At 41.7% G+C, this 12479-nt stretch overlaps 1 protein-coding gene across 1 annotated transcript in view; it reads left to right on the top strand.

Moving 5' to 3' along the window:
- The window catches only part of SF3A3 (splicing factor 3a subunit 3), a 255515-nt gene that overhangs the window by 78433 nt on the left and 164603 nt on the right, over positions 1 to 12479 (top strand). The window contains exon 8 of the mRNA XM_086956436.1: positions 11566 to 11704. Within this exon, the coding sequence (XP_086812562.1) occupies positions 11566 to 11704 (139 nt within the window). The remainder of the gene's footprint in view (positions 1 to 11565; positions 11705 to 12479) is intronic.

Genomic DNA, 12479 nt, shown 5'->3' with positions numbered 1-12479 from the left:
GTGTTACCGTAGTCCAGGCGGCTCGTGACCAGTGCGTGGGTGAACGTTTTTCTGGTTTCGGTGGGGAGCCAGCGAAATGTTTTTTTGAGCATGCGGGCGTTGACTTGTCTGTTCATCGAGAGTGAGGAGTCCAGGATGACGCCCAGGTTCCGTGCGTGGTCCGTCGGGATGGGTGCTTTTCCAAGGGCCCCTGGCCACCAGGAGTCATCCCAGGTGGAGGGGGAGGTACCTAAGATAAGGACTTCTGTTTTGTCTGAGTTCAGTTTCAGACGGCTGTGCTTCATCCACTCGGCTACTTCTTTCATTCCTTCATGTAGGTTGGTTTTGGCGGTGTTCGGGTCTTTGGTGAGTGAGATGATCAGTTGAGTGTCATCAGCGTAGGAGATGATGTTGAGGTTGTGTTGGCGTGCGATGGTCGCGAGGGGGCTCATGTATACGTTGAAGAGGGTGGGGCTGAGTGAAGATCCTTGTGGCACGCCGCAAATGACTTCAGTGGCCTCTGACTTGAATGGTGGAAGGCGGACTCTCTGAGTTCTTCCGGTAAGGAAGGAGGTGATCCATTCCAGTGCTTTTCCTTGGATTCCGAGGTTTCTGAGGCGTTGTAGGAGGGTGCTATGACAGACTGTGTCGAAGGCTGCGGAGACCTCTGCAGAGCGGCGACATGGAAAACGCTGCATATGTTCACCAAGCATTGCTGCTTGGATACAGAACTCATGAAAGATGCAGCAGTGGGACAAGCAGTGCTCCGTCATCTATTTCATTAGAGGTGAGCCTTTCTCTTCATCCCACCGTCCTCTTGTATGCATGCACATTTCTCTCTGATATTGCATTTTGGTACCTTTTATGGTTCACATTGATATGTTACTATCTGGTGATTTCTATACTGTACCTTTCGAAATGTGCTGATCATTGCTGACTACTCTCATTCAGGCATGTGAATCTATGAAAGATACCCTAATACTGGATAAGAAATGCGTTACTTACCTGTAACTGCAGTTATCCAGTATTGTTATCTTTCATAGATTCACATGCAATCCACCCACCTCCCCTGGAAGGGCTCACTTTAGTTCTCTCAGTAATACAATTACTTAGCACTGTGCTTACGAAAATCTGAGGGACCAGAGCTCCTTCCAGGAAGGTTACAAAGGGTGGTGATAGCTGATTGGCTCTTCTATAAACTTTGCTCCTTTTTACAAAAGGACATGGATATGTTACTAATGAGAGTCCTCTGGCCTACTACTATGTATATATGTCTGAGACATTACTTTATTTATGTACCGGGGACTCCCATCCCGATGACGGGGAATGATTCAGGTTTGTGAATCTATGAAAGATACCAATACTGGATAACTGCAGTTACAGGTAAGTAACTCATTTCTTCCCTGCCGAGACTCGAACCCGGATCCCCAGCTCCAAGGTCGATCGCCCTAGCCGTTAGGCTACATTCTCTCCCCCACTTCATCAGTTCTCCTTTATGCACTAAGATACAGTACCTTTTTTGTTAGCAGCACTTGCACAATAATTCCTTGCAGTAAGTTGGCTGCTCACTAGCAGAACGTAATCCATAGCATACTGGGAGTTTTTCTTTACCACAACACTGGACATAACCTGTCCTCCGCCCACTGATTTTAAATGCTTACCATATTGTCCTTCTAAAGTCCAAGGCCCATACCTTCTCCTATAAGTTGCTTCTGTCAGGGTGTCTGATATTGACCAATCCTACATTTTAATGCCTTCCCGCCATTGTTTGCCTTCATCCAGCAACCCTTTTAAAAGAGGAGAGTGGTTGAATATACTGTGTTCAGAAAGGGAGCTCCCCTAAACATGTATGCGTTACCTTGAGAGATTAGTCCAATCTGGATAAGGAGTTAAGTGAACTGGAATGAAAAGAGAACCAGTGTCTTCCAAAATGGCAGTATCCTCTAACTATCTGCCAGTCCGAACTCATCCACAGATCCATCCATCCATCCATTAATGCCTTCTTTCAGTGATATTAAAGATGGTCACCATTCAAAGTGAGGGCCATACTTAAACTTTCCCCTGTTTTTCTTCCTTTGCTGTGTATTGTATTGCAATTGAATTTATATAGCGCTCACTACCCCAGATGAGGCGTCAAAGCGCTTTTTTAGGCGAGTAGCATGCTACTCTGGGGAGGATTAGTGTTGAATTTGTATAGTGAAAAATGCGAGTACATTTTAAGTGGTGGATAGGTTAGTCAGTTATTTGAATTTGGAGTGATAGCAGAAGGATAGAGGAGGAAAAAGGTTTGTATTCATATAGCGCTTGTTGACGCACGCTATTCAGGAAGCCTACAAAGGATTAGTGGTGAATTAATATGGTGAAATATGAAGTAATTTCATTGGTGGATATTAGTCAGTTACTTGGAGTTAGGATAGCGGAGGGATAAAAGGGGAAGAAAGATTTGCATTCGTATAGCACTTGTTACCCCTGATGGATGTTGAAGCGCTTTTATGGCGAGTATCACGCCACCCCAGAACCCATAAAGGATTACTGTTGAAAATTAGTATAGTAAAAAAATATGAAGTAATTTTAGTAGTGGATATGTTATTTTTTTTTTGTTTTTTTTTGTGTCCTCATATATGCCACCAGTAGATATTAGCTCTAAATGGGCGTACTTCAGGCCACTGACACAAACCTGCCTTTCCTGCCCTTGTGTTTGTGGATAGCCGATGAAGATTGCCCAGAGGTAGGGTTGTTTCCAGTCCTACTCCCTCTCGCGATGTTACTTGCTACATAGGGAGGACGGGACCACTTAACCTCTGGCATAATCATTGGACTTTTGTTGTTATTTCTCACACCATGTTTTTAAGGCAGAAACAAAGCTTAACAGACTTTACCCCACCACATAGCATATCTAATCTACTCACCGCCATGATATTTCTAAGACAGTCAGCAAATTTTGGAGGGTGTTCTGATTTCCACTCTTTACAGATCTCTCTTCTGGCGATGACAACCACATAAAAAATAAACTGTGATATACAACTGTGTATGTCATAATCAGATAGAAAACCAAAGAAAACTAGTCTGGGAGTGCATATAATTGGTGATAACAATACCTCTTCCAGAAATCCACACACCTGTCTCCAATAACTACCTATTTCAGGGCATTCAGCGAACAAATGGGCATCATCTGCTGCTGGAAGCTTACATCTTGGACAAGAGTACTGTACTGTTGAAATTTTTGAAAGTTTCACCGGAGTCCAATAAGCCCTATACACTGTAAACAGGTGGTTTCTTCTCAAGTTTAATAATTTTTTGAGAAATTGTGAAAGAATCTGTCCAGACTTTTAATATGTCACCTGAAATCTGCTCTGTAGAGGTATCCCATAACTTGATTATTTCAGCCTCTAGATTATCTTTGCTTCCTAATAAAATTCTATACCACTCGGCGATCTCGCCCTTCCATCCCTTCTCCCTAATTATTAATTCAAGCGGAAGGCTCTCTTCTTCTGTGTTCCAGTTCTGACTTCCCCACCAGGCAGACAGTTGATAAAACTTGAATCTTGTAATGGTACCACCTGTTAAGCTTGATAGGGTTTCCCAACTTAATGTCGAAGCGTTACAAAGGTCCCCCCATTTTATAAGGCCAGCTTTCCTCAGCAGGAGAGCTAGTTGATCCATTAAACATTCCGGAGTGCCGGGGGAGTCCCAAATTGGGGCCTGAGAGTGGTAGTAAGGGATGCTTAAAATTTTCCGTATCAGTTGCCAATTATCTAGGGCTGTCAGTAGGAGCTTTAGACGGATTTTTAAAAAAAACTTTTGGTCTCCAAACTTAAACAGGAAAAAGTCTGAACTAGATGGGAGGTCTAATAACATAGCTTGAAAAAGTCTTCCGTGTGAGGTAGTGTCCAACTTGTTAGCTAGAAGTCTGACGTTTTTAAATTGGAAGGCGTAGCAATAAAGAAGTAGATCTGGAAGTGCCAACCCACCAAGCTTTAGTCCTCTCCTCAACTTCTTCCAGGCTATTCTAGGAGACTTAGTAGGCCAGATAAAGGAACCAATCCTCCCTTGCAGATTAGAAATATCTTTTTTATTAAAGATTAAGGGAATAGAATTGAATAGAAAGGTGACCTTTGGCAGGATTATCATTTTGACTAGGTTCACCCTACCATAGATGTTTAAAGGTAGAGTGTTCCATCTAGTCAGGAATTTTCTGACCTCCTTTACAACTATAAGCCAACTGGTCTTAGGAGTTTCTTCCAGGTTTTGGGTGAGATGGATCCCCAAATATTCGATTTTGGATTTTGCTTCTGGGATAGGGACAGGGTTATTCCAGCACATTATGTCAGTTTTGTCTCTATTAATGCTATACCCTGATATTGCACCAAAATCTTCGGCCAATTTGAATAGTCTTGGTATTGCCTCCTCTGGATTAGACGTATAGAGGAGGAGGTCATCGGCATAGAGTGCTGTCTTGAGCACTAGGTCTCCTATTTTGAATGGTTTAATTTCTGGATCTTGTCTTAGGGAACATACTAAGGGCTCAATATAGATATCAAATAAGAGGGGAGATAGGGGGCAACCCTGCCATGTCCCTCTGGAAATATTCAGCCAATCAGATAGACTGCCGTTAACCAAAATTTTAGCCCTGGGACCCCTGTACAGAGTTTCAATTCCCTTAATAAAAATCTCTGGAAAACCAAATTTTATCATTGACTTCCATAGAAAGAGCCAGTTCACTTGAGCAAACGCCTTAGCCGCGTCTATCGCTACAATGGTAAGCGGCACCTTTTTTTCAATTGCAATGTCTATTACTCCGATGACTTGAAAAGTCAGTTCGTTTAATTGGCGGCCTGGTATAAATCCCCTCTGGTCTGGGTGGATAATAGACTTGATTATTTTAGCTAGCCTGGACGCTAAGATACCAGAGTACATTTTTGAATCTGAATTTAGAAGCGAGATCGGTCGATATGACTCTATCTTTTCCGGGTCTTTGTTTGGTTTGACTATCAGAGAAATTGTGGCATCTAACCAGGAAGACGGAATTTGCTCTCCTTGGATAAATATTTTATTGACGAGTCTCTGTAGTGGGACTAAGATTTCTTCCACATTATCTTTGTATACCTCGGTCGGGAGTCCATCAGGGCCGGAGGCCTTATTTCTAGCCATCTTTTTTAGTTGTGACCTAACCTCTCCCTCTGTTATCTCAGTGGCTAAGAAAGCTTTGTCTGAGTCACTCAACTGTGGCAGCTCTCTTGAAGCCCTCCAATTATCCAATTTTCCCGCCCGCCAATTATTCTTCTCTTGGTATAATTCTTCATAGAAGGTTCTAGCTTCACTTTTGATCTCAGTGTCCTCTGTTAAAAGCAATCCAGTTCCACGCTGTATTAGAGATTTAATATTATTCCTGCACCTCTCCGTCCTAGCCTTCCAGGCTAACAGGGAACCACATTTCTCACTGTATTCGAAGTTACGGAGCTTACTTACTTCCCACTTATCTTTAACTATTTTTTCGGCTCTTGCTCTGAAGTCCGTTTGTAATTCTAGTATTTCCTTTTCAAGTCCTGGAATACTAGCTCTATCTTCCAAGGCAGCGAGTTGAAGTTGCTGTTCTTTTATTTTAATTAAGTTGAGCTCATGAATATCTTTCTTTTTTAAGCTTCCTATTTAAAATCATTTGGGAGCCATAGATTCCTCTTAGGTAAGACTTAAATGTGTCCCATATAGTTTGGCCTGAAGCGGTGTTCTCATTAAACCTGAAAAATTCCACTAGACTTTCCTTAATTTTATTTCTAATCTTATCGTTTAATAAGATGGTCCTATCAAGTGTCCACCTATATTCTGAGATATTATTTTTGAAAGTTATTTTTAACTCAACCACGGAGTGATCTGACAGACCCACCGGGATGTAAGAAACCGAAGCGATGTTAGCTAAAAGAGATTGATCTAATAGAAAAAAGTCTATTCTTGAAAACTGGTGATATTTTTTTTACTATAAAAGGAATACTCTCTGAGATTACCATGTTTTACTCTCCAAACATCTTGTAATATGTAATCTTTCATGATATTAAGGCTAAAAGGGATTTTTTTGGGGGGTTATATTTGGCTTTTGAGGTACGATCCAGTTGTGGGTCTAATAAGAGGTTGAAGTCGCCTCTTAATATGACTGGAATTGTATGCTGTAGCATATATTTTTCTAACTTATGTAGGAAACAAGCATTGTCTTCATTAGGACCGTAGTATACCCCACACAAAAATTTAGTGCCGCCAATTGAAACAACTGCGGCCAGCCATCTTCCTGACTGCTCTGTACTCCAGTCATGGATCCTAATCCCTTTATTAGCACGGACTACCATTGCTACCCCTCTGGTAACGCCAGTTTGTTTAGAGCAAAAAGTTTCCTGAACCCAGTTGTGTCTTACAAATACTTTTCTACACTCTTCTGCTTCCAGGTGAGTTTCCCGCAAGAGAGATATACACGCTTCAGAGTTTTTCAAAAACTTACAAACGTTTTGTTGCTTCTTGCGGCTCCCCAAACCGTTCAAGTTCCAGGAAAGGATTTTACTACTAGGTGAGGCCATTATGTGATGTAACTGCCCCTACACCTATAACCAATGGTGACCTGTGGTTGCATTCAAACTTAAAGAAATAAGGATTTATGGCATATGAGGACATTTTTATCTGTTTTTTCCCTTCTCCCCTGTGAACCCTCCCCCCGAGGAACCCAACCCTCCTGTTTGGCGTGGATACGCCTTTAGAAGGCCCTACACCCTTAACACACCCATTACGTGTAGCTAAACATTGGTCTTTCCTTGAAGATTTCCTTTTTATTAGTAATTGTTACTGTTCCATATATAATTCTCTCTTTCCCCGCTTTTTCCCCCTTTTTTTTTCAATAAGATGGAGCTCCCCCTCTTTTCCCCCCGCCCCCCATTTTATTTTATTATTTAAACACTCTCTAGGGATACAAGTTCGCAAAGGATTGATGAAAGGGTTAACTGTTCCCTCACTTTAGCTAATAGATCATCAACTTCTTCTGGGAAATTACAGGTAAACATTTTGTTGTTCCACATTATTTTAAGCAAAGCTGGGAATTTCATTTGTACCTGAGCTCCTATTGAACGCAAGTCTGGCATCCTAGAGCCAAGCTCCCATTGTCTTTGAGCGGTTTTGCCCCCTATGTCTAATCTTATTTGGTAGGGGTTGGCACAAAAATGCAGAGAGGTACGTGCCAGACATCTACCAAGAATCCGCTCTTTAACACTATAGGTTTGGAAATACACCAAAATCTTCCTGGGTGCTTTGCGGTCAGGGTGCAGCCTGAATGGATCTCTGTGTACACGCTGAATCTCAGCTTCCAGATCAATTTCCGGTCGGTCCTTTAGAATATCTTCACGGAGTAATCTGCACACAAACCCCTTTATATCCTCCACTTCTACTCCGTCAGGAATTTTGAGGATCCTAAGGTTGTTGCGACGACTTTGTGTTTCCAACCTTTCCAGATCCATTGTTAGAGTGCGATTCTGTGCTTTTATGGCTTCTATGTCTTTAGAGTTTCCTTTGGAGGTCTCTGAGAGTGCCGTAACTTTACCCTCTAGGACACTGGTTCTAGCATTAATACCCTCTAGTTTAGCCTCTAAGAGGTCAAATCTATCATGTAGGCCCCTCTGATTTTTCTCAGAAATCTCGAATTTGCCCAGCAAATCATCTCTCAGTGCATGAAATAGGGAGCCAAGTCTATCTTCCTCCTTCTCTTTTTCCATCGCAATTAACCGACTGCCTCGTCAGAATGAGGGGCCGAACCATGTGTATCGTAGGCAGGGTGAGATAGAGACTGAATTTTGGCATTTCTGTTTAGTGTGCTCAAAGGGAGGGGAATTTCAGCAGGATTTGAGGTTACAGACTTTTCTAACGAAGGAGGGAGAATTTGTACTACTTTCAATGGAATGTCTGTATCTGATTCCAAATTCTGCCTTGAGATAGTCTGCGCTACTACTTCTGATCCCTCCTCACCGGGAGTTAAATCTAATACAGCGTACTTGTTACTCAAGGGTAATATAGAGTGAAGTGGGGGAGCAGGTATTTTATTAAACCTAGTGTCTTCATCTGCTGCGGGTATCTCAGTTACTTTAGAGCCTATATTAACCTCCGCTTTTCCTGTGGCATCCTCCTTCGAGTTCACTGCCTGTTCCATAATTTTAAAGTAACTTTTTAGCGAAGGGGTTCCTCTGGGCGCTTGTGTTTGTTTTGTCACTTTAGCTGACCTGCCTCTTCTAGCCCCACCCTTCCTATTTTGTTTATAGGCAGAAATGGGTGTCGGACCACCTCTCTCAGCAGTGTCAGTGAGATTCAAAACCCCTTGCTTCCTGAGGTCTTGCTTTGATCTTAATTGATTTTTTTTATTTTTTTTTATTGTGAGAGTACGTGTATACATTATAAAAACAAAATCCATTTGTTTCCAGATTTGAACATACAATATAGCGAAAAATAGCAAACCTAAACCAATTATAAACATGTATAAATAATACATGAAATCCAATGGGAGAAGAACTTTCATAGTTGTCATTTTAAATCTTAACCAGTACTTATATTAGCTCTCATTCCCCTGACCACTCATCCTTATAGTTCTCCATATGGCCACTGGTGCCCACAATCGTAACCCCATCTCTCTTGTTTTTAAACCCTTATGCTCGTATAGAGTCTTTGATCTTAATTGATATCGGCTCCTTACTTCTCCCGACTTTTCTTTTGCTGAGGTGTCCTGTTTTATACTTTGTTTTACAGAGTGATCAGCAGAAGCAGCCCCCTCTGCAACTCCACCTTCCTTAGTATTTTTGATTGCACTAACACAATTGTTTTGAGGAACTGCTGTGTGTTTATCTGCCTCCATACAGTCCTCCCCTCTAAGTGCCACCTTACTGCTTTTAAACGCTGTGCGAGTCTCCCGGCATACTGAAGCTCTTACTCTGAACAGAAGCGTTTCCTTGAGCGTAGCCACAGATTGCAACAGCTTACCCGGAGCCCTCTAGATTCGGTTTTCACCTCCGAAAAACGGCTGCCACCGCTAATTTTAATAGTGGATATGTTATTCAGTTATTAGGGTAGTATATTAGTATAGTTTAATATGGAATTTGAGAAGTGAACATGTTAGTCTGTTAATTTTGATTGAAAAGGATAGTGGAGGGATAAAAGTTTTTTTTATTTCTTTTAGGTTTTAGCAATAGGAGGAGGCTTTTGGATGAGTAAAAAGGAGTTTTGGAGGAGAGGACTCAGTGGATTGGGTATTGCTGAATGAGAAAAAGGGCAGCATTTCTGGCCCTAGTCCCGACCCGTCTCGAACAGGCAACTACCCTTGTCCTCTCTGCCCTTGTCCACTCCGCCCTTAACAGGCTCAAATAGGCAACTGCCCTTGTCCACTCCGCCCTTAACAGGCTCAAACAGGCAACTGCCCTTGTCCTCTCGCCCTTCGCCGCGACGCTCGGGCTGAGACGCCCTAGCACTGGCCTTTTATAGCCCTAGTAATAAGGTGACCCCTTCAGCCAATGGGGTCCCTAGCACTAACACTATCCAATCACAACACTAGCCCTAAAATTTAGAACCTTTAGGAGACCAGGACCTCACAGCCAATCGTAGCCCTAGTCCAAGCACCCAATCAGTTAAAAAACCCTGATCTCTACGTCCAATAAAGGCCCTAGCCCGACCAGTGGTCCCAAAACAAGTCCATGCAACCAATGGCACAGGTAGCCCTAGTCCCTACTTCCAATAGAAAGCCTAACCCTACTCTTAGTCCCACACCTAGTCCAGCAACCAATCACACCAGAAGCCCTAATCGCTACTTCCAATTAAAGGTCTAAACGTAGCCCTAGTCCCACCCTACTCCCAACAACCAATAACATAAGAAGCCTTAGTCCCTACTTCCAATAGAAATTCTAACCCTAGGCCTAGTCCCAACCCTACAATGATTGAATCACTGACCCAGAAACCAATCGGAACCCTCAAATACCCAACCAATGAGGACATTAACCCTAATCCAATAGAAACACCAGATAACCACCAATCAGTGTTGACATGTACCAACCACTAGCAGACCATATAAGGTCCTACACGGTTTGCTGGCCAGGAAATTGGAAGCTGCTTCTCCTGTTCAGAATTTCCTAGGAGACAGACATGCTCATTCCACACTTTGGACTACAGCAGGTAAGGGCCTCACTAACTTGAAATCTAACAATACTGTTTGAATAAAACTTTACTCTCCCTGCTGGCCAAAAAACGAAGTGCACAGGCTCTAGTAAAACACAGTTTAAACAGCTCACAGAAGCACCCTCTGGTGTAGAAAATCCCTATTGCTGGGGGGGGGGGGGGATGGGGGGGGCGGGGGGATGGTTTCACTGGCTTGTGAACACAAAATGGTGGCTGGGAGTGCACTGTTTTAACATATAGGTCTTAGCACAGAGCAAATGAGAAATTTGGAGGGAAAACAGAATTGTCACCAAGGAATGAGGGGGACAAACTACAGAGGTTGAACTGCAAATCCCATAATTCAACACTCTAAATGGAGGCAATCATGGGCAGGGAAAACCACTAGTTTAAAACACAACACAGGTGATAAAATATGCAATTACAGGCAGGCTAAAACTACAATTTTTAACTGTATCGACCACAGGCAAAGACAGTAAACACAGAAAGTGAAAATCGTTTTTTAAACAACTTTTTGTCTTGGGAAGAGACAGCACTAGTCTGTCTCCTTACCACTTCCTGGACTCTGCTCACTGCAATCTGGGGCACAGGTAGGCTGCAACAATACACTGTATCTTATCTGTTATCTTGGGTAGATGGTATTTTATCTGCTAGTTCTGTGATTTTTTTTTCTCCCCTGCAGCCATTGGTTGATCAATTTCTCTCATACATTGTAACTGTCTTGATTTGTCCATTTTAGGATGCTACTTATTAAGTGGTGCTTACGTGGTGCTTACCCTTTACCCTGGTGAAGACAACCCCTTCCCCGACCACCCCACCACACTCTTTGATTCTTTTTAGGTATCTACTTTCCTACTTCTTAAACCTACACTCCCTTGTGCTGATTATCTTATTGCTGTAGTTTATACTCTTGATACTTTGCTACAAGCATTGCGTTGTTTCTCTGTGTCACCGTGGCACTGTTCTCTGTTCAAATTATATATTAGTTTGACATACAATATCAAATCTGCTTTATTGTCCTGCCTCCCTTTTTTATATTAGGAAGTATTGATTGCAAGGTTTTTATTAATTAAACCGTATAGGCATTATATTATTTTCTTTCAATTATGCTTATACCTATACCTTTTAAAACTGGTTATAATTTACCGCAAATGAACCATTCAGCTTTTTTATTCAGTTGAAGTTTCAGTGATATGACAGACAGTAAAAAGTCATATGATTCAACTGAAGTATTCTCTTTTCTCTTTCCAGTTGCAGAGTGTTCGCAATGTTTCTTAACATGTAGTCCACGTAGTTATTTAAGCACCTTTTAAACATTATTGTTTTATAAAAAAAAAAAAAAATTAAACAATAATGTTTCTGCAAATGTATTAGTTGATATTCATGGAATCTTGTTACACAATACAGATATCTTGAAATGCTTCTGGAATACCTTCAAGATTATACTGACAAGGTGAAGCCTTTATTGGACCAAAATGAACTTTTTGGCAAGATACAGAGCGAATTTGAGAAGAAGTGGGAAAGTGGAACGTTTCCTGGCTGGCCTGTAAGCAAATCTGTTTTTTTAAAGAGATTCTAGAATTATTATACTCAATATATGTAACTACATGTTTGCATATTCGAAATCCCTGAAATGTTTGCCTAAGTTCAGATATTTTTAGTCCCCCCATGTTTGATGGGTTATGAATAGCAACCATACAGCAGTCGTCTTGTTGGCATTTAAATGACATTTAAATTTATAATTTACTTCCGGGTACAGATGGAAATCAGCTTGGGTAATGTGGGCTTATATCAGGACTTCAGTCAGAAGTTCATTTAGTGCTACGCTTTGCTTAAGGAATCCCAGACCAACGTTTAACATTCTTTTTTTCTGTAATGTAACATGTTTTTCAGTAACTTGTACACAGCATACCAGAATGTTTACTATGCATGCATCCCATTCTGTGTTCTTATCCTTAGGTCACCCTAACAGTTCTTAACTGTAAGAAATTAAATGCAATCGCAATTTGAGAAATCACAATTATTTGCGATTTTTCAAATTGCGAGTTTATGACCCATTGATGAATTCCAAAAGCCATTTTTGCTGGCGCAAACGGGCGAATTTTGCTATTCGCCCCGTTTGCGCTCGCAAAAATGCTTGATGAATCTACCTGTTAGTGTCTTTCCACATTTAACACCAAACTCCAGTTTGATGCAGCCACAGTGCCCCCAATAAAACCAGGGACAGAAGTCTGATAGAACAAAGTGTTTTCTAGCAACCAGATAGTGGATACACAAATTGTTTTGACATCCAATGTTCCTTCCTTTCAAGTGTGCCACAC

Source organism: Lissotriton vulgaris, chromosome 2_1 (genome assembly GCF_964263255.1).
Source record: "Lissotriton vulgaris chromosome 2_1, aLisVul1.2, whole genome shotgun sequence".
NCBI classification, from domain to species: Eukaryota; Metazoa; Chordata; class Amphibia; order Caudata; family Salamandridae; genus Lissotriton; species Lissotriton vulgaris.
The sequence above is the reverse complement of the archived record's forward strand: the minus strand, read 5'-3'. Positions and strand labels throughout refer to the sequence as shown.